This window comes from Nycticebus coucang, chromosome 9 (genome assembly GCF_027406575.1).
Source record: "Nycticebus coucang isolate mNycCou1 chromosome 9, mNycCou1.pri, whole genome shotgun sequence".
In the NCBI taxonomy this organism is placed as follows: domain Eukaryota; kingdom Metazoa; phylum Chordata; class Mammalia; order Primates; family Lorisidae; genus Nycticebus; species Nycticebus coucang.
In genome coordinates, this window is record NC_069788.1 from 15218187 (window position 1) to 15244738 (window position 26552).

At 35.6% G+C, this 26552-nt stretch overlaps 1 protein-coding gene across 2 annotated transcripts in view; it reads right to left on the reverse strand.

Annotated features, from left to right (window-relative positions):
* ADGRB3 (adhesion G protein-coupled receptor B3) overlaps positions 1 to 26552 on the reverse strand; it is a 738597-nt gene that overhangs the window by 291139 nt on the left and 420906 nt on the right. For both annotated transcript variants that reach the window (XM_053603066.1, XM_053603067.1), the window contains exon 15: positions 22231 to 22274. In XM_053603066.1, coding sequence (XP_053459041.1) covers positions 22231 to 22274 — 44 coding nt within the window. The remainder of the gene's footprint in view (positions 1 to 22230; positions 22275 to 26552) is intronic.

Sequence of the window (26552 nt, forward strand, 5' to 3'; positions counted from 1 at the left end):
CTTACTTTACCACCCTCAGTAGAGTGCCATGGCATCACACAGCTCACAGCAACCTCCATCTCCTGGGCTTACGTGATTCTCTTGCCTCAGCCACCCAATAGCTGGGACTACAGGTGCCCACCACAACGCCCGGCTATTTTTTTGTTGCAGTTTGGCCGAGGCTGGGTTTGAACCCGCCACCCTCAGTATATGGGGCCGGCACCCTACCCACTGAGCCACAGGTGCTGCCCTATATATATATATTTATAATTTTGTAATGTAATAGCTCCATAATGTAGCCTAAAGATAAGCATGCGTTGATGTTAGTATTAGAGATGTCTTTAGAATTAGAGTTATTTTTGCCCCTGCATAGAAAAGAAGAATCCATTAAAACAAATTGTCTTAAGCAGTAGCTATGATTGGTTAGATATAACACATTTATATGCAGAAAATGCTTTTCACTTAACAATACCAGAGAAGCTACAATCCTCAAAGATCACCAAAACTGTAATGTGCTCTCAGCAAAAGTTAATTAATTCATTCATGATGTAGCAGTTGTTTAAAAAAATATTTTCTTCTAGTGAAGACATCTGGCTTAAAGCTGTTCATGTAGTAATAACGTCATTCATTTGAAATGTTTTAAATGAAGAGATACATTTGTATTATTCTGAATAAGCTGGTCATCGGATATAAATTTAATCTGCATCACAGAGATTCTAATCTCATGCTGTGGAAGGAGCATCAACATAACCTATCTTTAAACATTATCGAACATTCCCAAAGATAAAACAAAACAGAAAGTAGTATTTCATTCTCATTACCAGCTACAGCTTTTCAAGTGAAATCGCTTTTTTAGTGTCCTCTTTTACTTTAATGTTAGAGGACATAAGGGTCAGCGTCTCATGTTTATATAAGGTAGGAATTCAAATAGCCAACTCACAGAAAGTGTGATTCTACTTTTGTTCAAAGACTCAATGCAAATTCCATCTGGATTCCTGAGAGACCTTGAGATTCGCTTCACATTTCACTTGAAATGCAGTGTGTAGCGCAGTTCAAACACAGGAGAGCCAAACCTCTGAGTATCTGAGCCGTTCCCTAAGATTAAATGAGCCACTTATGGAAGTCAGAACAGTGTTGTCATCTTCTCTGGTGAAGCTAAACAGACAATCCCAGTGTCTTTTAAAACCGATTTGCAGCTATGAGAAGAGGGTCATTTGAACAGAATGCAACAATTTTGCTAAAGGAAAAAGTTATCATAAACTATAAACAAAACTGAGGCCAAGAAAATATCTACTTGTAAGTTAACTAGCGAAGAGCTTAGACACTTTTGCAAATAGGTCAATAAAGGTGCAACTATTGAATGAAGGTTTTTTTTTTTGTTGTTGTTGTTAATTTACATGTGATTTAGTGGTATTAAATAGTTAACATACCTGTTTTTCTTACTCTCATGGAAAATCTGTATGGGCCTAACAGATGCATATAATAGATAAGACATTTAATAATGATAAGCAAGGAAAGGAAAAAAGAGTCCTCTTTCTTGGATAGGACAAAATTGTCTTCAATTATAGCAGGCTCATGTAGCTTTGAGACTTAGGTTGGTTTTATATCCTGATGATTTTATATGCATCATCATATAAAATGGTAAGTTAAGTTTTAAAATCTTGACTATCATAGGGTGTAGTGAAAAATTAGCAAAGCTGAAATATGCATTTACAAACTAAAGGGACTTCCAGGCTTTGTTATATTAAAATACTCTAATGGGAATATTCTAAAAGTTGCAGGAAGAAATGGAAATCTCCACTAAAAAATACGTGAGCCATAAAAAATTCTGAGAATAATGAATACAAGTGCTGGGTTTTGACTGTCTTTAAAGGTATTCTAGGTCCCAGGTCTTGCATTAAATTATTGTTCATTATTCATATCTGCTCTGCACCTACATAATATTAGCAAAAAATTTATCAAAACTAGTGTGATAATCCTAAGACTTAAAGAACTTTAAAAGATGAAATATATAAATATAATAAAAGGAAGCAAGGTGTGTGTGTGTGTGTAAGAGATAATGTTCCATGATATTAAAGCAATAAATTTCAATAGGCATCTGTTTGCCTAGTTATGAAAACCATTTGTGATTACTTTGTGAAGTAAATAAATATCTTTCATATCGCCTGACTCATGAACTAAAAAGCAAAAATATTCCAAAACACTGCACTTTCTTCCAGACAGATAAAGCTATTAAAACATCTCAGTAAACTGAAAAATCTTATTGATTTTCGAACTTTAATATTATTCACTACCTAGTCGTTTATGCATTACCAGCCTAATTTTCATTATTTTCACTATTATGTCGGTTGTGTCTTTGAACAAATAATTTACTATCTCTTCCTCAATGATCTCAAACTCCTGAGCTCAGGTGATCCAAACACCTTGGCTCCCAGAGTGCTGGGATCATAGGCATGAATCACCACACTCAGTGACATTTGCGTTGTTAAATGCTCTAAATAAGTATTCTGACTCAGATACAGTTGATCGAGGCATTGGTAATATCTGCATATGGAAAGAATTAAAAGGATGGTCCTTCCAACAGTATCTGACTAGAGATTTCAATTTTTTCCATTTTATATAAACTGTTCAATTTTAAAACATTTAATCTTAAGTTATATATAGATAGCTGACCTTGAAACTTACAATATGAGAAAAATACACTAGAAAACAAACTTCTGATAGCTCTAAGTATAATGACACAGAGCTCTCAACATCAGCTGAATCGTTCATCTTGTGGGTGTCAATTTAATTTGGATATAGATATCTAATTGCTAAATATTAATGATTGCTTATGGTTTTAGTCTATTATTTCTACCAAATCAGAAAGTAATTTGGTCTAATAAACATCACTATCAGTGCCCTTGTTAAACATAAGTAGCAAGTAATAAATTGATAGTTTTGAAAAGAAGTACCTACAGCTTAGATTTTTTCAACAATTATAGGTAAGAACCCAAGAGAGTCATTAGTTTTTATGTCTAATCAAAAGGCATCAGTTAAATTTTCTCCCAGAATAGAATAAGAGCCTATACAGATAAAGTGTCTCCTAGACCCTTCGTTTGGACCCATCTGAGAATCATCCTCAACTCTTTTTTCCTTCACCTCATGTCCCCCTGGTCCCTAAGTCCTGTTGTTTTTAGGTTACAGACACTTCTCTAACTTCTCCACACCTCTTCATCCCACCTCCACTGTCCAAAGCCTTATACTCTGGTCTGGATTCCCGTGGAGCCTCTGAAGCAGATTCTTGCCTGTAGACTCTGTCTCTCTTGTCCACTTTCTTCATCACTACCCAAGATTATTTTTTAAATGTGTCTCCTTTATATAGCTCCCTGGTTTAAACAATTGACATGGCTTTCATAAATTGTAGGAAAAAAGTTCAAACTCCCTAACAAGATAAACACAACTCTCCTCTCTCTGGTCCACACTACTCTCCTCTCTCTGGTCCACTGCCTACTACCTCTACCCCCTGACCCCTCAACCTAGGCTGCCTGCCACCTCTGTCCCTCAATTTAGGCTCTATTCTCAACAAGCTTGATACTCTATTACCACTATACACACTGCTTGTTCTATTTAAAACTTCCTCCCTGGGGACCCCCAACCACCCACCCAACATCCCACAGATGAATCCATCAGGAATTAATTCAGACATTGTCTTTTCTGAGAGTTCTTCCTTGGGCTCCCTTAGTCTAATAGCTTCTGCCCTGTACGTATTCTTTTGTTAATTAATCGTAATCAGCTCTTCACTTTGCAGTTTTCATCACTAACTGTTCACTAACTATAAAGGACCCTCGTTTATTCATTTCTGTGTCCCCAGTGACAAGCACAGTGATTTTCACACAAAATATGTTTCACATATGTTGGTTACAAGCATTATCAAAAATCAGATCTCCAAAGAGGGATCACTGTATGCAAAGGGAGGTATAGATTTGGGCTGTGGTTACAGGTAGGGATGGGGAAGGTGAAGGATAAATAAAACTGAGTCTCAATAACTAAGAAATTTACAATCTTCACATAAACCATTCAATATGCATATAAGGTGTGGGGTCAGTCAACTCTCTCTCTCTCTCTTTCTCTCCAGAATAGACAATGGAGATGATAAAGGTGCTGGAAGAGGCTTCTGCTGCTCATGAAGACAAGCCACTGACCTTGGAGAAGGGTAAAGAGAATAGGGCAGATCATGGAAGCTTGTGAAAACAGCTACAAAATTTAAAATAGATTAAAAGGGGGTTGTTTGTTTGTAAAAGATATTTGAGGATCTTTGCCAGCACAAAGGGAAAGCCCATGGGAAGAGCAAAATTGAAGAAACAGGAGAGGGAGGGTATAACTGTTGAAGACCTTAAAGAAGCTGAAGAAATGAAAATCTAGAAAAAGGGGCCATGACCCCAGACTTCTCACAGGGAAATGGATCCAGACAGGGACTTAAACAAATGGCCCGTTCACAGATTATTTTCCAACTTCGTAATTAAAAGGGTTTTGTAATAACATTTTTCTAATTTTGCGTAAAAATACTTCAAAGTTTTAACATAATGATTTTTATTTAAAATTAATAGATAGTAGAGAAAGCTAATTTTTTATGTCCTTTTATGCCAGAATTTAAATTATTATGTTAATTTAATTAAATTTCAGGGAAAAATGTCTCTAATAGTAAGAATATAGGAAATATGTTTATAGCACTGTTGAATTGATTTCCCCAATGGTATCAGCTGTGATGGGGGCAAACACTTGGTATGAAATTATCTTTTCCAGACAATCAGGGGACTATTTCCTTTGTTGAAATGCTATGTTGCTAATTAACCTTCCATGGCTGCTTAGCCCAGAGACAGACCTTTGCTAGTGAAGATCATGGTCTTTATTTGACTTTGTGGCCATATCTCTCACATTTTCTCTTTGCATCATAAACTTTGTGCCCTTTTCAATATCGTGCCCTTTTTGCATAACCAAGTGGCCAGCACTGTAGGCACCCAATGAATAGCTCTTGAAAAAATGAATATCTAAATGCATTAATAATAAATTAATAAATGAACAAGGGAGTGAAAGAGTGAATGAATGAATGATTGTTAAGCTCCAATCCCTGATGTTCAAATAAATGTTTGATTAGTCTGGGAGAATTCACAACATGTAGTGGAAGGTAAGTCCATGGCAAACTTCCAGCCGGACAATGGTTTGTCAAATGACGTCACTGATCACTTTGGTGTATAAGGGACGTCACTTGTAGGTATGGGATGTTACTCCCATCAGATTTCACTGTGGCTAGGTTTCTCAACAGGCAACAGAGGTAGTAAGGTCCTTCATGATTTTATAGTTCATGCAGTTGCTTGGGGAAGAGACACTGAAAAATCCAGGGAGTGAAATAAATGCAATATTAAGTTTACTCGCTCAGTTGGTTATTTGATTTTTTTCACTCAGGTGACAGAAGTTTAGCAAATGAAAGGCAGCTAGGACTCCCTGAATAATAATTCTCAAATTTAGTGTGTGTTAAACTTCGTTGGAAAGTTTAACTTGCAAAAAAAGAAAAAAACACATCATACTTACATAGCTGCCAGAGGTTGTTATACGATAGAGATAATTTGGGAGCAAAAATCTGCATTTTCAACAAATTCCCCTGTATCAGTGGTTTTCAGCCAAGGATAATTTTGCAGCTCTCACCCTCAGGGACATTTGGTAATATCTGGAGACACATTGGTTGTCACAATTAAGTGGATAGGAAGTGCTACTGGCCTGCAGTGGGTTGAAGCCAGGGATGCTTCTTAACACTCTACAGTGACCAAGTTGAGAGAAACTGCCAGTTGGGGGGCGGGGAGGCGCAGGGAAGGGAGGGATGGTGTCTGTGTCCCTGAGCTGTAAGGCAGCAGCACTATCTCAGCTTGGAGCATACTTATGATACAGATATAAGGGGGTAAGTACATCTTATGTGGATTTAAATTAAACGAGTAGAATTCTAAAATGTTATAAAAAAGATAAGCTCACTTAACAGAAAATCCCTTTATCAGCAGTATTTTATCCTCCAGTGATACTGTATAATAAGATGTTAGTGACTCACTAATTTACTTAGCCCTAACAATAGAGGCTAAGAGTCCATGGTTTTTTGTAGATATCCTGCTAGGGGAAGATTAGCTTAGAACAACAACAACAAATGATATAGATGTTTATTCATTTACTCAACAAATATTCCTGATAATATGCAATTATTAAGCACCTAATAGACATATATCAAAAACATCTCAAACGGTGTGCTTTCCTTATACGGCTAATGATGATGCCTGCGTTCAGAGTAGGTCTCAGTAAATACCTCCTGTTAATATTTTCTCCCCTGTGTTAATTATAGTTTGACTGATTTCCACCCTGCTGGCATTTCACAACGTGATTCATTAAAAAATACTATTGTCTACTTGCAGAAATAGTAGAAATCTGTAAATGACTTTACTGAGCATTTTGAATATTTAAATATCAGAAAGCAATATGACACTTCTCTTTAGAGCTTTGAAAAACTTGCACTAATTAACCCTTTGTCTCCTTAAATTAAATTATCACTCCCTGGCACTTCAAGACAACTGCAAGCCTCCTTTTCTAAACCTGTAATATCAACACATAAGAATTACTCCTTTCACCAACTGTGGTTGATTTACCACTTAGCAGAACAAATGAAGAACTTATCGGTAATTATGAAAATAATTTCCCTCTTTTATTGAAATACTTTGCAGGCACCGCAGCTCAGCACATTATTATTCTGGGTGGCGTAGGTGTTGTTGAAAGGCAGTGTGAAAATAAGAGCCCGAATTATGAATTCCTCCCATGAACACTGAATCACTTTGTATTTTCTGTATAAGAAATAAGAGAGAACTTATTTCTCTCTTGAAAGAATAAAAAAAGAAGAAGGAGAACATTTGAACTTTCAGAAACATGTTAGATGGCTGTACAATACACATTGAACTAGAGGACTTATCAGCTTTGAAATAGTATTTTATTCTTTATTTATGTTTATCCATAAACTTACTACTTTTTTGTGTGATGCATGCATTACATAGACAAGGACATAACCTATTTAAATGTATTGTAAGATTAAAAATTTCATTCCATTTCAATTCTGTAAGTACCTACTGTATACCTACTCTGCTTCAGGACCCTTGTAGATGCTGGAAAAGCTGGAGTGGGCTCAAATATCCAGGAAGCCAAAAAAATCCAGGGGATAAGGAGAGGTTTCCCTGATAAAACCAAGGCCAGTCAAGGCAATCTGTTAAGTTTTACATGCCTGACGATGAAGGGTATCCATATAAGGTCACAAGAGATCAAACTTTCACTCTTCACAGGTGATATGATTGTATATCTGGAAAACACCAGGGATTCTACTACAAAACTCTTAAAAGTGATCAAGGAATACAGCAGCATCTCAGGTTACAAAATCAACATTCATAAATCGGTAGCCTTTATATATACCAACAATAATCAAGTTGAAAAAACAGTTAAGGACTCTATTCCATTCACAGTAGTGCCAAAGAAGATGAAATATTTGGGAGTTTATCTAACAAAGGACGTGAAAGATCTCTATAAAGAGAACTATGAAATTCTAAGAAAAGAAATAGCTGAAAATGTTAACAAATGGAAAAACATACCATGCTCATGGCTGGGAAGAATCAACATTGTTAAAATGTCCATACTACACAAAGCAATATACAATTTTAATGCAATCCCTATTAAAGATCATACTATAAAGATCTTGAAAAAATAATACTTCGTTTTATATGGAATCAGAAAAAACCTCAAATAGCCAAGACATTACTCAGAAATAAAAACAAAGCAGGAGGAATCACGCTAACAGACCTCAGACTATACTATAAATCGATAGTGATCAAAACAGCATGGTACTGGCACAAAAACAGAGAAGTAGATGTCTGAAACAGAATAGAGAACCAAGAGATGAATCCAGCTACTTACCCTTATTTGATCTTTGACAAGCCAATTAAAAACATTCAGTGGGGAAAAGATTCCCTATTTAACAAATGGTGCTGGGTGAACTGGCTGGCAACCTGTATAAGACTGAAACTCGACCCACACCTTTCACCATTAACTAAGATAGACTCTCACTGGATTAAACATTTAAACTTAAGTCAGGAAACTATAAAAATACTAGGGGAGAATGCAGGGAAAACCCTTGAAGAAATCGGTCTGGGCGAGTATTTTATGAGGAGGACCCCCTGGGCAATTGAAGCAGGTTCAAAAATACACCACTGGGACCTGATGAAACTAAAAAGCTTCTGCACAGCCAAGAACACAGTAAGTTAAGCAAGCAAACAGCCCTCAGAATGGGAGAAGATATTTGCAGGTTATGTCTCTGACAAAGGTTTAATAACCAGAATCCACAGAGAACTCAAATGTATAAGCAAGAACAGAACAAGTGATCCCATCGCAGGCTGGGCAAGGGTCTTGAAGAGAAACTTCTCTGAAGAAGACAGGCACACAGCCTACAGACATATGAAAAAATGCTCATCATCTTTAATCATCAGAGAAATGCAAATCAAAACTACTTTGAGATATCATCTAACTCCAGTAAGATTAGCCCATATCACAAAATCCAAGATCAGAGATGTTGGCGTGGATGTGGAGAAAAGGGAACACTTCTACATTGCTGGTGGGAATGCAAATTAATACATTCCTTTTGGAAAGATGTTTGGAGAACACTTAGAGATCTAAAGATAGATCTGCCATTCAATCCTATAATTCCTCTACTAGGTATATACCCAGAAGACCAAAAATCACATTATAACAAAGATATTTGTACCAGAATGTTTATTGCAGCCCAATTCATAATTGCTAAGTCATGGAAAAAGCCCAAGTGCCCATCAATCCACGAATGGATTAATAAATGGTGGTATATGTACACCATGGAATATTATGCAGCCTTAAAGAAAGATGGAAACTTTACCTCTTTCATGTTTACATGGATGGAGCTGGAACATAGTCTTCTTAGTAAAGTATCTCAAGAATGGAAGAAAAAGTATCCAATGTACTCGGCCCTACTATGAAAGTAATTTATGGCTTTCATATGAAAGCTATAACCCAGTATAACCTAAGAATATGGGGAAGGGGGAGAGAGAGGGGAGGGAGGGGGAGAGGATGGGCAGAGGGAGGGTGATTGGTGGGATTACACCTGCGGTGCATCTTACAAGGGTATATGTGAAACTTAGTAAATGTAGAATATAAATGTCTTAACACAATAACTAAGAAAATGCCAGGAAGGCTATGTTAACCAGTATGATAAAAATGTGTCAAACGGTCTATAAAACCAGTGTTTGGTGCCCAATGATCACATTAATGTACACAGCTATGATTTAATAATTAAAAAGAAAAAAAGTTTTTCTGCACCTGAAAGTGCAGAAAATAGTTTTTCTTTTCCTTCATTTTTGAAAGTGATCATCCATGATAGGAGCTGTGATCTCTGCTCAGGTGAGGCTGAAAGTTCTATCAACACAGGAACTATACTAAGTTGAGGCGTGAAATGTCTTTTAATTGTTAAAAGGCTAGTTGCTCATCTATGACACACACTTAGGCGGAATCTGGGCCTTTTAAAACAAAGGTATTGAATTTATTTTAGCTGCACTATAGTTGTCTATAAGTTATCTCCATTTCTTTCCACCTATACCTTTTGTACAAAGAATTTCTTGTTACTTTGTTAAGCCTGTCTTAATTTGGTTAAGCCACTAAGTACTCATCATAATTAAAAATAAAAAAATACCTTAGGCTGGTCATTTATAAAGTACAGAAATATATTTCTGACAGTTCTAGAGGCTAAGAAGTCCAAGATTCAGTGTCTGGTGAGGGCTTCCCCTCCCCCACGATGGTGCCTTCTATGTGACCTTATATGGCAGATAGGTTAAAGAAGCTCTCCTGGGCCTGTGTTATAAGAGCAGAAATATCACAACCTAACCACCTCTCAGATTCCCCACCTCCCAACACTGTTGCACTGGGGACTAAATTTCAACACATGAACTTGGAGGTGCGTAACACTCAGACCACAGCACCAACATCAGTTCAGTATGTCCCAGCTGAAGGGATCACCATACATCCTTCTGAGTTCCACGTAATTAGATATTACAAGAGGTGGATGGTAACGAAATTTAAGACAACAATGAGATTAAATTCTCATCGTTGAATGTAGAGATTAAATTTTCTACCTTCTAAGTTGCAGCTATCTTGTAAGACTTGAAGTTAGTACGAATGAAAGAAAATAGATTCCCTTTGTAGGCAGCAGATAGAGAGGGGGTCTAGGCTCTTTCTTTGACTTTCAATTTTAGTCTACGCTCAGCTTATAAACTGTGAAGGATTTATATAAGTGTATGATTCCAGAAAGGAAGCTGACCTGTTACAGACTTTGGTAAGTATTACCTTGTTGGAATGACACTACCTGGTACATTAGTGCAATTGTATTCCTAATAAAACAGCTTAAACTGTATGCTAAGTATCCCTCACATACCAGAGTGCATTTAAAATTTTTTTTGGATCTTCTTGAGTTCATGTAGTTTCAGAGTCTGCTGCGCTGACTCAGAACATGGCTATCCACACATAGCAATTCTTGGCTAGCTGCCCACTGGCTAAAATGCACTTGGTAGAAGACTTTCTTCAAAGCCACCCTTCCACTCTTATTTCCCTATTTCCTCTCTCAAAACGAACACAAAAACAAAATGAAAACTCAGCCAAACAAAAAACCTGGCACCAAGTTCCAAGTCCTTGGCTATATTTTCAAATATAGTTTCATAAAATAGAACTCCACTGTTAAAGACCCTAACTATAACCTATTAGTGATAAGAAATAGTAGCACCAACTTTGAGTTAGCCCACTGAGTATAGCATTTTAGAAGAGTGCTGGCTTACTATGCTGGTAAAAGTTCAGGGCAAGGAACGTTGCCCAAATCATGCCAAAGCCCAGTTCTACCAGGAGCACCAAAGCACAACTGTACGTCACCACCAGTTCATACCTAAAGGAGCTGCTCGGACCCAACAGAGAGATTGGACAGAAAGCTCATTATATAGGGTGTCCTTAAAGTTCATGTGAAATTTAAAATAGACAAATATTTTACAACGAACTTTATAAACACCCTATATACCTTGTCTCAGTAATTATTTACTATTATATAGAAGATATTGATACATTTTTAAATACAGATGTCCAAATTACTTTTCTTTGCATTATTATTATTGCTTAATATTTCGATGTAGCAATTGTCTGATTCCTTTTCTGAATGTATTTATGTTCATTCATTCTTTACGAGGTTTTGGTTTCTAGTCCTTACCTTAAACATGGTTATTGTTATTAAATTTTAAGCGTTTTTAATTTTGTGAAGGCAAAAAAATGGAAACCTAATAAACACATGTATATGTAAAAAATAAAAAAAAGTAACTTTCAAAATAATATTAGTTTAACAACATAATTTTTAAAAATCTTGTTGAGACGGTTTCTTGGAATTATCCCAGGGTCCTTAAAAACAGTATAAATTGATCAAAAATACTGGGATGAATTCCCAGTTTTGTATTATTGATTTTTAAAACATTTGGTTTAAGTAAATACTTTGAAAAGTGACTAATGACATTCTGAGGAAAGGGAGAGAAAGGGCAGCTGGGGCAAAGGGCAGGACATTCATCCCCTCGGTGTAGACACTGATGGGAGTTTTCTCTGGTACCTGAAGTCTCTGGAGCAGACATGGCGGCATCACTTCATCTAGATTATATTTTACCTTTTCACTCGGGAAATCCTTCCCAAAGCATATGGTGCCTTTAAAAAACAACATTTCCTGATACCCTTGTTCAAACAAGGGCTTGACAGTAGCTATCTTTCCCTGTTAGATTCTTCTACTAACAACCAATGAACCAGACTATTTACACCTTCTCCAAACTTGCCATTTTCAGTCACTGGGCCAAGCATTATGAGAGCATTTTTGTATTGATTCTCATCACAGCCCCATGCGATATGGCAATATTGTGACAATTTCCACTTTTTCAGTAATGTGGAGCATAGGGTGACTAGAAATCTTGGAGTTATTTTTATTGTCACATATTTTTATGCTACTGATTAAGAAGAGGAAGCAAATTTTCAGCTTTATTACTCCAAATAGATAGGCAACTTTTAAGAATAGATTGGGAGCTCCTAGCTCCCATAAGATTTTCACTAAACTTATGAAGTAGAATATTGACCAAAACTAGTCATTTAAAAAAATGCATTCTTTCCAAATCTTTATTCATATATTAAATAACTGACTACAGAAACAGTAATCTGTATATCATGGGCAATGTTTTGTATTTAAAAATATGTAAAAATAAGGCCAGAGAATTTTCATCTCTGAATTGTAATACCATGTTATTAAATTCATATTAAAGTGTAAATGTTACCCCTTAAGTGTTTTTTTTTTTGTTGTTGTTGTTTTTTTGGTTTTGCTTCAACATACATGGCTCTTTGACATAAAACCATTTTCTTTTTTATAAATAAGAATCTCTTTCATCCACAATTCTTAGCTTTATAATGTTAGAAAATATTTAGCTCTTATTTCATAATTTATGCCTACCATTTTCAGATATTGTACAATCTGATTGGATAGTTGGGTTAGTGAGCACTGTGGAGCCAGAGGGAGAGATGTGGTTAAAGGCGGAGAGCCACGCACTAGAGGAATGCTACTTAGAATGGACTGAAAAATGTTAGACTAAAATGTTAGTCTATGGCCAAACATTATATAGCTAGTTAGGAAGCTTAGGAAAGCCAGGAATGAGTCCTGAAATGATATATTCCCCTTTTTGGACACTTGCTAAATAAACATTAATTGTATGTATGAAAAGTGGCATCTTAGAATAAGTCAAAAGAACATAAATCAATTAAATTAAATGGCATTCCCTATTTTCTTTATCTTGATCTGTCAACCCATGAAATTTTTATCTTTTAACACACTAGACAATTTACTTATTTATAATATCCATAAAATTTTATCACTCTTCCCACCCATGTAAGACAGGCTATTTTGCCCACTGATATGTGTGCCAGGGACCTTGAACAACAGAACCAATCACGGGTTATTAAGCAATATTTACAAAGTGAATGAATGAATGAGTGCTATTTGCAAATCTCTTTAGTAAGCCCGGTAGGATTTACAAAGATGAAAGTGACGTATTTCTGGTTTTCAAATACTTGTCTAGAAGGGAATATCAAATTATTGTAATATAAAATGGAAGCTATAAAGGTTCTGAATGTGATATATACAAAGCATTTTAGAGCAGTGTTCCCCAACAGATATGCCGTGGGGCATCGGCATAGAGTTTAAGAGCTACAGATGTGAGGAGATACTGACTTACATTTCCTATTTCCAGAAGTACATTTTTTTTGTTTGTTTTTATAGATCAACATTCCCATTTGAATACTGCTGGAAATACAGTAACATATGTGAAAAAAATGACGATGATTCAGCCATCATGAGGATTTGCAGCCTCAATTCACAATACCTAAGTGCTTCAGGGAACCTCTAGATTAAATGTAATTTAAGAGATCCTGGGTTAAAGTCACCAAGTATTAAGCACAGGCACATACATAATGTGTTGGGAGAAATGTCCTTTATTCTGGCCACCTAGAATCCTCACCAATACTTGTTTCAGGATAATTTACATGATATAAATTAGCAAACTAAGAAAAAAGGTATAATGAGTAAGAATGAAGAGAAAAAAAGAGAGCAGAAATATATCCACAAACATTTAAGATATAAAAATTATTAATATTAACCACAGATTATTAAAAACCCCATGTTTACTGTGTAAAGAGTAGTAAAACACAAGCTTAAAAAATAAGTGCATAAAATAGAAAATTCTAAAATGCAAACAAAAGATATTTTTTTTTAAATTACCAAATGAAATACTTTAGAAATAATAACAGCTAATCAAATTTAAAACTGTATGGGTAGGCCTTGTGGGGTGGCTCATGCCTATAATCCTAGCATTCTAGCACTCTGGGAGGCTAAGGTGGGTAGATTGCTTGAGCTAAGGAGTTTGAGATCAGCCTGAACAAGAGTGAGACCCATCTCTACTAAAAATAGAAAAAAATTATCTGGGCATCATGGCACGCACCTGTAGTCCTGGTAACTTGGGAGGCTTAGGCAGGAGGACTGTTTGAGGCTAGGAGTTTGAGGTTGCAGTAAGCTATGAAGATGTCACTGCATTGTACCCAGGGAAAGGAAAAAAAAAAAAAACCCTCCATGGATAATTAAATAAGAAATTAGACACATTTAAGACAGAACTAATAAACTAAAAAATAATATGGATAACTAAGGGGGGGGGACCCCAGAAATATGGAAGTGGGGTTCTGAGGTGAAGAGGCTAGGAAACAACCTTATTCAGAGTCCCAGATGAATACGGGATATATTATGGGTGAATCTATATTTGAAAATAATGACTGAGTATTTTCCAGAACTAATGGAGAAATAAATTCTTTCTAGACTTTGGCACCCAACCCTGATCCTGCTTGCAAATATTTTCAAATATTTACTTCAAGGTGATACATAATCAATATTTTTCTGTGTGCAAAGATATAAATTCTGAAAAGCATTGCTTTGGGCAGAGGTTAGTAATTTTTTTCTGACTATAAAAGACTTGATAGTAAGTATTTTTTAATTTGTGAGCACTATGGTTTCTGTCGTGACTCAACTCTGCATTTGTAATATAAAAACAGTCATGGGCAATAAATAGGCATGATTATGTCTGATAAAACTTTATTTATAAAAACAGATGGTAGTCCATATTTGTGCCATAGGCTGCAGTGTGCCTAACCCTACCCTTGAGAGTCAAAGCCAGGGTTACAATATAAAATATGTGGCTCCTTTTTACTCCCAGAGTTAGCCCTCAGAATTCATGTTGAGTTTATAATGCAACACTTCTTCAACTTTATAGCCACACTAAAGGATATAATGGGTTGTTAATAACATTAGAGGCACTTAGGTAAACTTTATCAGTTAAAAAGAGATCATTTATACACTAGAAAATTCAATAATACATCTTCAGGAGACCAGGCACTTATGATTCAATGCCATAAAATCTATGATGTACCTTAAAACATTCTAAAAAGAAATAAAAATTTCAATGGACGAAAACTAAAAATTTCTCTGATGCTAATATAAGGGCATTTTGAATTCTAATGGCTTCATGAAAAAACACACAATTGTGGATATCTCAAAGCCTCAAAATGTAATATATAGTATAAGGCAGAAAAGCAAAATGTAAACATTTCATTTAGTTTTCTACTAGTGAATCTTTAATTATATATTTTTAAAGAAATTAATATTTTCCTATCTCTTTCTGTAGTGCTTTTAAAATAACATGGTTGCTTTGCTTACAGAAACATTTTGGCAACAGAAAAAAAAAAATCTTAAAATCTACAGCTAAATCCTCTAAAGTTGACTATTACTATATTTTACTGTAACATAATATTTCACTTTTTGGAGATGGTTAAGTTTTACTTTCATTTACAAGGAGTAGTGTTTTGATAATGTAAAGTTCAGGCATTTTCACTTCTGTCAGGGTGAATTTAATCAAGGGACGCAAAACATAATATAGTTTTATATACATATATACACATAATTATTTCAGGTTAATGTTAGGATTTACACAACTAAGTCGTAACATTTGCATTTGTTAGGTAGAGTCCTCCTGTAGTTGTGTCCACAGCCAGAAGATGTGCATTTGCCCATTACCCTGTGCGAGCACACTAATCTCCCTTCCTCCCCTCTCCCCAACTTCAATTGAATTGACTTTATCTCTTATGTGGGCATATATTAGATTGTCTGCTGGCTTCAGATTAGTATTAAGTACATTGGATATTTGCTTACTAAGAAGAATGTGTTTCAACTCTATACAGATAACATAGTTTTATATTATTAGAGAATTTATGATTGGACATGAAAGGATAATGGGAAATTCTACGGAATCCTGACATCTTTCACGCAATCAACAAAAAATGTAACTTAGCTGTTTCCGCAGTTACCTCCATAATGGGTCTGAATACAACCACTGAAGCAAAATTATATCAAATGTCAGTCAAAAATAGTTACTTTTTAACCACCCTAATAACAGAAAAATAAACATGACCTTAGGAACTATTCAGCAAAATTAACCATGTTGGCATCTACCACATATTGGGCCTATTAGGAGGTGCATATAAAAGTGCTAATTTAGAAGATTGAACATCGTATGTTTGTCACGTAATCAAGTGATTTCTTTCCAAAGTACTTACTGCAATGATGTATTCAGTTATATTTTAACATGTTTAAATAGCCCAATTTATGCTACAAAAGTAACAAAACTTCTTGAAGTTAGTTTTTAAATTCTGTCTCTAGTTAAGAAATTCTGGAAATAGTTGTCTACTGGAATCTTGGTTATAAGCACTTACAATCCCCCAAATCTGGAAACAACTAGTATGCTGAATATCCTGAATAAGGCTTTCTTTTTTTATTGCTGCTCAAGAAAAGTTTCCAGTTAGGTAACTGCAAGTCTGTAACAGATGCTTCCATATTTCTTCTAAAACATAAGACCATAATACACAGTATTACTGTTTTACATGATTAGCTTTTCTTGTTCTATATTCCTTATTAACCGTTAAGTAAAGTAAATCTCCAACAATACTTTTTCTTTGCTTTTTTCTTTTGCTTGTTTATTATCGTTGGAAAAAAAATTGTTTTCTATTCATATTAGGTTTCTCCCAGTCTACCCAGTTTGAACAGAGCTTTATTAAAGAACTGTATCATTTCATTATTCTTTTGAGGGGAAAGACTGGGTTTTCAAAAATAGCAATGCTTTGTGTAATTGCGTTGGATATAGGTAATAGATTTGTGTTAGGGTATATAATTTTGTGGTCTTCCTAATGTATCAGTGCACTGCCAGTCATGCATACAGCAAAGAAAATGATGACTGTCCTGAAATAAGGGGATACGCTGGGGTGTTAAGTCTTACATTTGCTGGAAGTGACCCCGTGAGGTACATGAAGTGGTGACTTCTAATATGAGTGACAAAAGGAGAGAAAGATTTCAGGTTATGAAGAAGTATGGATGATGGAAGCAAAAGGGAGGAATTACTTCAAACTCAATTACGCAGCTTTGAGATAAAAACAAGTTAGTGTCAGTCTCAGTCAGGACGTCATTGTTGCTGCTCCCAACTCCAATAAATCGATTTGAAATATACAAAATGGGGAAGTCCAGTCCTTATAAGGTTTTGTTTTCAACTACAAGGTAGGCAAATAGATTATAAGTGGATTGATAAGACTGTTTAACAATAGTTAAGCCATGGTTAAGAAGCTACAATTAAAGTCAGAAATATTTTCGGAAAGCAAATGTGATCCTTTACAGACCGAAGCATCAGATGGATGATCAGATGGCTGCAAGATCCATACAGAAGAAGCACGGTTTAATTTAAAGGAAGGATTACAGGCTTTCCAGGGAAGGCAGTCACCAGGAGTGAGCTAATACTCTAACTCCAAATTTAGAGTAGCTCAAAGAATGTGCAAATTATCAATCATTCTAATGCTAACTTTGCAAGCCACTTTAGAAGAAAACATTTAAAAAGAAATATTTTCGAGAACCAAGAGATGAATCCAGCTACTTACCATTATTTGATCTTTGACAAGCCAATTAAAAACATTCAGTCGGGGAAGGATTCCCTATTTAACAAATGGTGCTGGGTGAACTGGCTGGTGACCTGTAGAAGACTGAAACTGGACCCACACCTTTCACCATTAACTAAGATAGACTCTCACTGGATTAAAGATTTAAACTTTAAAGACAGGAAACTATAAAAAAAACTAGAAGAAAGTGCAGGGAAAACACTTGAAGAAATCTGCCTGGGTAAATATTTTATGAGGAGGACCCCCAAGGCAATTGAAGCAGCATCAAAAATACACTACTGGTATCTGATCAAACTAAAAAGCTTCTGCACAGCCAAGAACACAGTAAGTAAAGCAAGCAGACAGCCCTCAGAATGGGAGAGGATATTTGCAGGTTGTGTCTCTGACAAAGGTTTAATAACCAGAATCCACAGAGAACTCAAACATACTATCAAAAAAAGAACAAGTGATCCCATCTGAGGGTGGGTAAGGGACTTGAAGAGAAACTTCTCTGAAGAAGACAGGTGCATGGCCTACAGACATATGAAAAAATGCTCATCATCTTTAATCATCAGAGAAATGCAAATGAAATACCTTGAGATACCATCTAACTCCAGTAAGATTAGCTCATATCACAAAATCCCAAAACCAGAGATGTTGGCGTGGATGTGGAGAAAAGGGAACACTTCTGTACTGCTGGTGGGAATGCATACTAATTAATACATTCCTTTTGGAAAGACGTTTGGAGATCACTTAGGGATCTAAAAATAGACCTGCCGTCGATCCTTCAATTCCTCTATTAGGTATATAACCAGAGGACCAACATCACTTTATGACAAAGATATTTGCACCAGAATGTTTACTGCAGCCCAATTCATAATTGCTAAGTCATGGAAGAAGCCTAAGTGCCCATCAACCTATGAGTGGATTAATAAATTATGGTATATGTACTCCACAGAATATTATGCAGCCTTGAAGAAAGATGGAGACTTTACCTCCTTCATGTTTACATGGCTGGAGCTGGAACATATTCTTCTTAGCAAAGTATTTCAAGAATGGAAGAAAAAGTATCCAATGTACTCAGCCCTACTATGAAACCAAGCTATAACCCAACTATAGCCCAAGAAGAAGGGGAAAGAGGAGAGGGAGGGAAGGGAATGGGGGAGGATGGGTGGAGAGAGGGTAATTGGTGGGAACACACCTACGGTGCATTTTACAAGGGTACATGTTAAATCTACTAAGGGTAGGATAGAAATGTCTTAATACAATAACTAAGAAAATGCAGTGAAGGCTATGTTAACCAGTGTGATGACAGTATTTCAAATGGTATATAAAACCAGCACATTTTACCCCATATTGCATTAATGTACACAGCTATGATTTAAGAAAAAAAAATAAAAATAAAGAAGTATTTTTCCTCTCTAAAATAAGCCTCTTTCTGAGGTAAGCAAACTACTTTGGATTTACTTCATGGGTCACATGTGATGAAGCATTTTTGGGTAACCTGTTAATTTGCGAGCTAAAGCTAAAGCAAGATCAAACTATGGTTTAACATTGTCTAAAACTGCTGTGTTTAATGAGAGTAAAATTAAACACATTTGTTTAAAAAAATAAAACTAGTTCACTATAATGTATCTTAATACTGTAATAAATTGAAACATTCTCAATCGTGTTTATGAACTGATACAAGGAAACAGAGATGGGAGTAAATCTTAAACTAAAGGGCATCTAAGCAAAAAGAAAACATTTACCCTTGTACAAAATTAGCCCACAAATATTGGTTGAATGTGTCCTATGAATCAAGAGAATATACCAGGTGTCAAGAGTGCAGGTAGGAAAGATACAATGTCTCTCAGTGAATGAAAATTAATAAGAAAAACAGTAATGCATGCTGCAATGAGATAAAATGGGATGACATAGAGCACACAGAGGGACACTTTGGATTAGGCGGTCAAGGATGTGCTCAAAAAAGAATATATAAGAAGGTACACAGAAGCACAGTTTACAGACTAAAATAAATTAAAAATCATGTCAGTAGCCATCGTACAGAGAATACTTGATCAATTATGACCTACCTATACAGTGCAGCAGGTACAGGAGTGAAATGTAAGTGATAGGATATAAAAATTTCCAAGACCTATATTGATTATGAAATTGAGGTTGCTAAGTGTTACATTCTACAGTGTGATAACATTCATGTATCAGTATTAATATCTACACTGCAGACACGTCGATGCATCGATATCTAAAAGTATGCACAGGAAAATGTGAATACGGGTAACTTTGGGTATATAAGTGGGTGTAGAAACCCTCAATAGTAATGACCCATCAGCCTTTCACCTAACAGCTATGTTTTAAAGTCTTTCACGTTTTACAAAATCCTCATTCATTACTTTTGTAATTAACGACTAATTGAAAATAATTTTTATGAAGGACCTCCTTGATAAACCACAGTTAAAACACAACTTCTAATATTAACTTTAACACTTGAAAATGTCATTTAAGTCAGCCCCTTTCTATATAAAAAGAAATAGCACTATCGTCACTATTGATTACAGTTGAAGGGCCTGTCTCAAAGCTAAAACCATGGGATTGGTAAAACTATTGTATATACGGACATGAAGAAAATGGAACAACAGATGTGAAGAAAGGAAGTAAAGTTGTTTTAAACTTTATTATTTAAACCTCATCCGGAAAAACCATTTTAAGGATGAAACAATCTAAAAGTGTGATGAGATGTAGGTTTTGTTGCAGTGGAAGCTTTTTGATCACTTTTCTGATACATCAAAGAAATATTAGCTACACTGATGTCTTAAGATTATCTTCTTTGAAAGGCAACCAAACCCTTCTTCTCTCCCCAGATACTCTTCTTCAAGGACAACTTAAAAGTTGCATTTAGTAAAGGTGAGGCAGGTTCCTCATGATGGGCAAGAGTCGTGTTATCAGCAGGCGTTAGGAAAAGGAGTGTGCGATTGATTCCTAAGGTGGACGCCAACCTCAGACACCAACAGATTTATAAATTAGACTTTAAATTAAACTTGACACTTTACACTTTCTGTGGAAGGAAGTGAACAGGAGGCACAAAATAGGAGAGTGTTTCTTTTTGGAAAGTCCCTTTCATAGTCGTAAGGGGCTTTTGGAATAACTAAACTAACACTTTTCTCTATTTAGATCAACACAGAAGTACAGTCTACCAGTAAAAAGATAATAAAACTAAATCAAGGTTTGCTGTTACTCACAGAGATATGTAAGTTGCTATAATCAGGAGCTTAAGGTAGCACATTTTTCTTGAGCAGAAAACATTGAATTAAATTTCTATAACATTGTATTCTTCCCTTGGCTACATAACATACTAAGCATCTCTCTGGAATATACCACATACACCATCAAAGTCTTCTCTGGCTACTGGTAGAGAGAGGAAAACATGTAAAAACTTTACTGGCATGGATTTCTCTATGGGGTTTCAAAGATGATGATAATCGATTAGGCCATCCAGCTCCTGCTGTCACCAGGGCAAGTTGGAATTCTGCGTATGGTACTAAGGATCCTAGAAGCAGAGGATTCCTTGACGAACAGACACTACAGCAAAAATAATGTTTAACAGTATTAATTGCAATATTTGTTAATTGCATCAGCACCCTAGGACTGAGCAAATCACCAGGGGGTTGGATCCTTTCCTACAGATTCTAAAAATTTCCCTCTTCTAGATTTTCTGGTGAGAAGCAGGTAACATCATAAAACCTCAGATGTAAACCACAACTGGGGTGAAGAACACTGGGAGATTCTCGGCATACGCAGAATCCAACAACGTGGCGTTCCACCCAACAGCACACTCCAGTAGCTTTTGGAGTTGATTGATATTTATCTCCCTCCATGAAAACAAAACAAAATAGTAGCTGTAAACTACTTACATATTTAAAATAGCAGAGTTTGACTAAGATTTCATGATGGATTTTTCTACTCTTTAAGGCATTAAAATCTCATAGAATTGGTAATGAAATAAAGATGATTTTGACCATATATGCTGTAATTATTTGTACAAACAAAAAATATGGGAAAGATGAATCATCCTTATTTAGCATAATTATTTTCTTTTGTCTGCATGAATTCATCAAGTATATGAATAAAAATTAAATGTCACTCAATGTTTTTATAAGAAAACAACTTAGAAGGACCAAATAAATACTGCATTACCCTGATAATGGATTCAAGGTCATGCAAGTAATGTATTAGCTAAATGACCAAAGATGCTGCGATTCTATTCTGCAGTGCTAAGCTGAATTACTAAGGCGAGATGTTGGAAAGGTAGTTGAGCCTCTACAAATGGTACAATATCAGCACTTTTAAAACAATCCTTGTGGAATTGGCATCGCTACGCACCTTCCACATTAGGTAATGCAATCCTGTCTTCAGATGTAACCTGATGGCGTCATCACACAGAAACACATTGATCATGCTGTCTAGAGATTCAAAACCGAGAACATTTTCTCTCTGAGTCTAACGCCCCGCTGAATAGTACTCCTAACTGGCAGGCTGCTGAAATATCTTAATGTGGTTTGAATATTTAGTCCTAAGCAATGTAAGGAAACATCTGTCACTTACGTTTTTGAGTCATCCCATAACACACAGTAGGGATTCAAAGTACCCTAAAAAATAAGCAGAGAAACAAGAAATATATCTTGAGCCCATATACAGAAGACTGAAGGACTATGTGAAATAGAAACACAACAGCAGATTTCTTACCTTGCAGCGAGACACTTAAAAGATTCCACCTCAATATTTTATAAGAAACCTGTTCCTTTCTCATAGATTTTGTAACCAATTTTATAAAAGTTTATGAAAACAACACATGTATACGATTGTAACCTATATTTAGTTTTGTTGAAAATTATAAGTGAAGCTGTCATATACCAGAAGTCCATTATTTGATAATTTCAATTACATATTTATAACTCCAAAATATTAATTGCCAAGTTACTTTCTTTAAGAAAACCAAAACATTCACAATATTTAAGTCACAGGGAACCATCCTATATTATGCACACGTACAATCACTACTACCATCTACTTTTTAGCCTTTAACCGGTGTCTAGAGACAAAATGTATCAATTTTCAAAGACTTTGTTGACCTGCAATATTAACTAATAAGTAATATTTGTATAGGATCATGTCTAACAAAACTTCAAGTAAAAATGTTGATTTTAAATTCAGTTCCATAATTATATACTGAGTATCCATCATGACCTTCAGAAGAAACAATGAGTTTTCACGGGATTATTCAAATATTTTCTGCCTTGAAGAGTTCTACTTGTTGCAAAGTTTTCTCTTCACATCTGCCTGTATGCTTTCTTTGGCCCTTATCTTGCCCTTTGGAAACTAACTTAATTATTTTTCCTCTACGCAATATCTTTAAGAGATGCGTAACTGCAGATTCTGTCCTACCCCTCAAGAGCCTTCCCCTTATATATTAAACATATTCTGTGTGTTTTAAGTCCCCTATTGTCTTTGCTGCTCATTTCCTGGAGCACGCCCTTTCAAATACATTTAGGAAAATTATCCATTTCTGTCCCACCTGTGCAGAGCAAAGTGGGACTATTACCTCTTCAATTTAGGAGTCATATCCCTGGTAATGAAAACTAAACTAAAATATTAAGATTGTATCAGATATTTTGGTAGACTCTTTTTGAGCTCAACAGGTATTACTCACTCACTGCAGTCTCTTTAGACTTTTTAAACCCTGATTTGGTAAACCCACATATTCATTATTGCTTCCAAGCTTTGCATCATTAAGAAAAAAAAAAACAAAAAACGTGATTACCTGTATCCTCATCCAATCACGTCATTGATTAAAAAAAAAAAATGAACAGGCAAATGGATTTTAAAAAATACCATCCTGAAACAGGTCACTGGCAACCTTGCACAGGTAGACATAGTTACCAGCGAGGTATAACCCGGTCCTCAGGCTTCAGTCTTGGCTTTACGTAATCGCCGGACAAAGCACCATCTTGGCAAGTCTAGGGAGGCTCTTTGTGAGGTGTACCTTTCTGAATGCTGTTTTCTGGGTTTGTTCTAGAAATTTTCTGGAAATAAAAGTTAAACTCACTACTCTAAAATTTGTGAAATCTGCCCCAACCTTATTATTCATTTAAATTGGAACATTTGGCTAACTCCAATGTTGCAGCACCAAAACTATTGTCTGAAATCCATCAAGGACTACCTATCCAAGGGATCTTACTTCTTATCTAACACTTATATCTCTACATTATGCCCTGAGACCATAAAAAACACTGTCATCCTGAAAAAAAGGTCAAGGTCATGTAGAAGCAGATAAGGAACAAACCCGGGAAAGCTTCTATAACAACACGAGAGAAATGCTCATATAAATACCACTGGTCATAGTACCGAGTCACTGACAGATGGGGAAATGTTGGGCATGATCTGTGCTCATTACAATTAGTTTTATGGAAGAAGTGAGTCCTTATTTAATGATTATAGAAGGTATAAATCTCCATGTTCAAAGGACGAAAAGGGGAATAGTGCTTCCAATTGGTTTCTTCCTCTACCTCTTGAGAAATAATCTGGTTTTACTTGGATTTGCATATGACTTGTGACTCTCTGACAAATGCTTGGCATACATAAAATGTTGTACATTAGGCTACATTTATCCAGGGTTTTGTTGCAAGGAGTTCAGAGAACTTCATAAATAAAAAACTAAGCTTGGAATGTCCCATTAAGACATTAATGGGACATTAATGAGTACGGGATTAATCAAGGGTAGCTGAGGGGCCTGAATGATAACAGATCTGTTACATCCAGATCACCGGTTTTAGTAGCATATAATTTATATTAAGTTAAATCTCTATATAAATCATACAAGATGCGGATGATAGACTTTACATTTCCTAGTTATTTTTTTCACAAGAGGTTACAACACAAGAAATAAGACCGGAAAAGAAATATCAAAGTAATTGTTTGGATATTCCTTTCTTTTTTTTTTACCAGTCTAAAAAAACTCATTTATACTTTCAAAGTGTAAACATGAGGAATATTTCTTCTATTCTTATTCTTTGCCTTTGTCACTATGGAGTTTTGTCCTCTACCTCCTTCACTCCTTAACTTCTTAGGCCCTAATTGCAGGCTTCTCGGCCTTCCTGTCCTTAGGAGCATGAGATTGCCACCTGTGTGGAATTATTGTAGGTTGCAAAAGGCACTGTTCAGTCCCGCGTCTCACTAAGCACACTGGGGTTTATGTGATAAACAGACACCTGTTTTGTAGAACATTTATTCTGGTATAATTACCAATGTGTAATTTTGTGAGCTAAGGTCAACAGTTTAAACATTTGACGTTTAGAAAAATCAGCAAGCAAAACGAATTAGAAGAATCTTAGTTCCTGGGTAGGCTTGTGCCTTAAGAAGTAGGATTAGGTAAGATGTAGGATGGGTAGGATGAGACTATTAAGATGGTGAAAAAAGCAAAAACCAATGGGAAATGGATTCTGAACATTAAAAAAATTCTAAACGGTTCTGCTGAGAAACTACTTGCAAAACATTTGTTGTAATTTTCACGTACTTTTTTCAAAGGGCTTTTGTTACAAGAACTGTTATGAGGAATTTACAGAAAATCAATAGCAGGAAATGGTGAGCCCGATAGAGAATATAGTAAAATAAGCGAGCTGTAAACTAATCTGTAGGAATAGATTCCAGCAACGCATCACAACAAGATACAAACACTGCCAGGTAAACAAGTCAAATTGGTTAAAGAAGACAAATTTAACCAACTTGTAATTGGCATATTAAATACTAAACATGCATGTATTCAAAAACGTTTGAAAAAGATATGCTAATTCTCGACAAACATATTTTTTGGCAAAAACCTGCCTCGTTGGGCTACATTCCAAATAGCATAGGTGAACTCATGTTAAAAATATTTATACTTACACATTTTAAGTATTTTAAAAATGTACCATTACCCACATTTTCTAATTAGAATAGGTATTATGCACTCTGCTTTTAATTGTTTTTGCTATTTTCTTTTACTTCTCTGTTTAAACATCAACCAAATCAATATGAGGTCAGATAATTAAGTTCATGAACTCATCCTAGAAAAAGTGCTGCGTCCCCCATTCCTAAATATAACTGTGGTCATCTTAAAGCACCTCCCTTGGGAAATTATGCACAAGTGCTAGCACCTGCTCTGTCCTTCAAAGCACTTTCTCCAGGATGAGTTCATGAAGTTAATTGTCTGACTTTGTAGGACAATAGCTCTGATGATCATTCCAGAAAAAGAGTTCAAAATTGCTCTGAAGGGTGGATTAGGCACTGGTATCCTTATACAGCTTTCTTAGGGGAGTACTTTGGTACTTTGAAGGTTAAAATGTGGTGATACTCCGCAACGAGGTAAGTAGTAACACTTTTTCTAGGATCAGTTCACTTTTTCTAGGAACTTAATTGTAAGGCCTCATATATCTCCTTTATAGTAGACCTTATCCCGGAGTTGTTAATGTATTTCTCCAGTTAATTCTCACTTTTTCCTTGGATTACATAACTTTTGCTTTCTTATTTCTAAAACAGGGGATTCAGATATCCTGTAGCCCTAGTTCTCAAAGATTCTAGAATGATATTCCAAGTGAATTCATTTTATTCTTTCAAATCTCTCTCCCAAGTTCTTTTTAATAATGGAATATTCACTATGTTGAATTTCTCTCCCAAAGCATAGAAGGTTAAAAAAAAAAAAAAAAAAAGAGTGATGATCCAAACAAGTCCATTCTTTCATCGACTCCTTCATGCCAAAATGATTTAGTGAACACCTATTGCGTCCCAGGTACCCTTGGACCACGATGATACAAGGTTGAACAAAACAAATTCACTCTCTCATTCACTTCACTACAGTGAAGGAGGCAGGAAGAAGACAAGACAAAAGAATA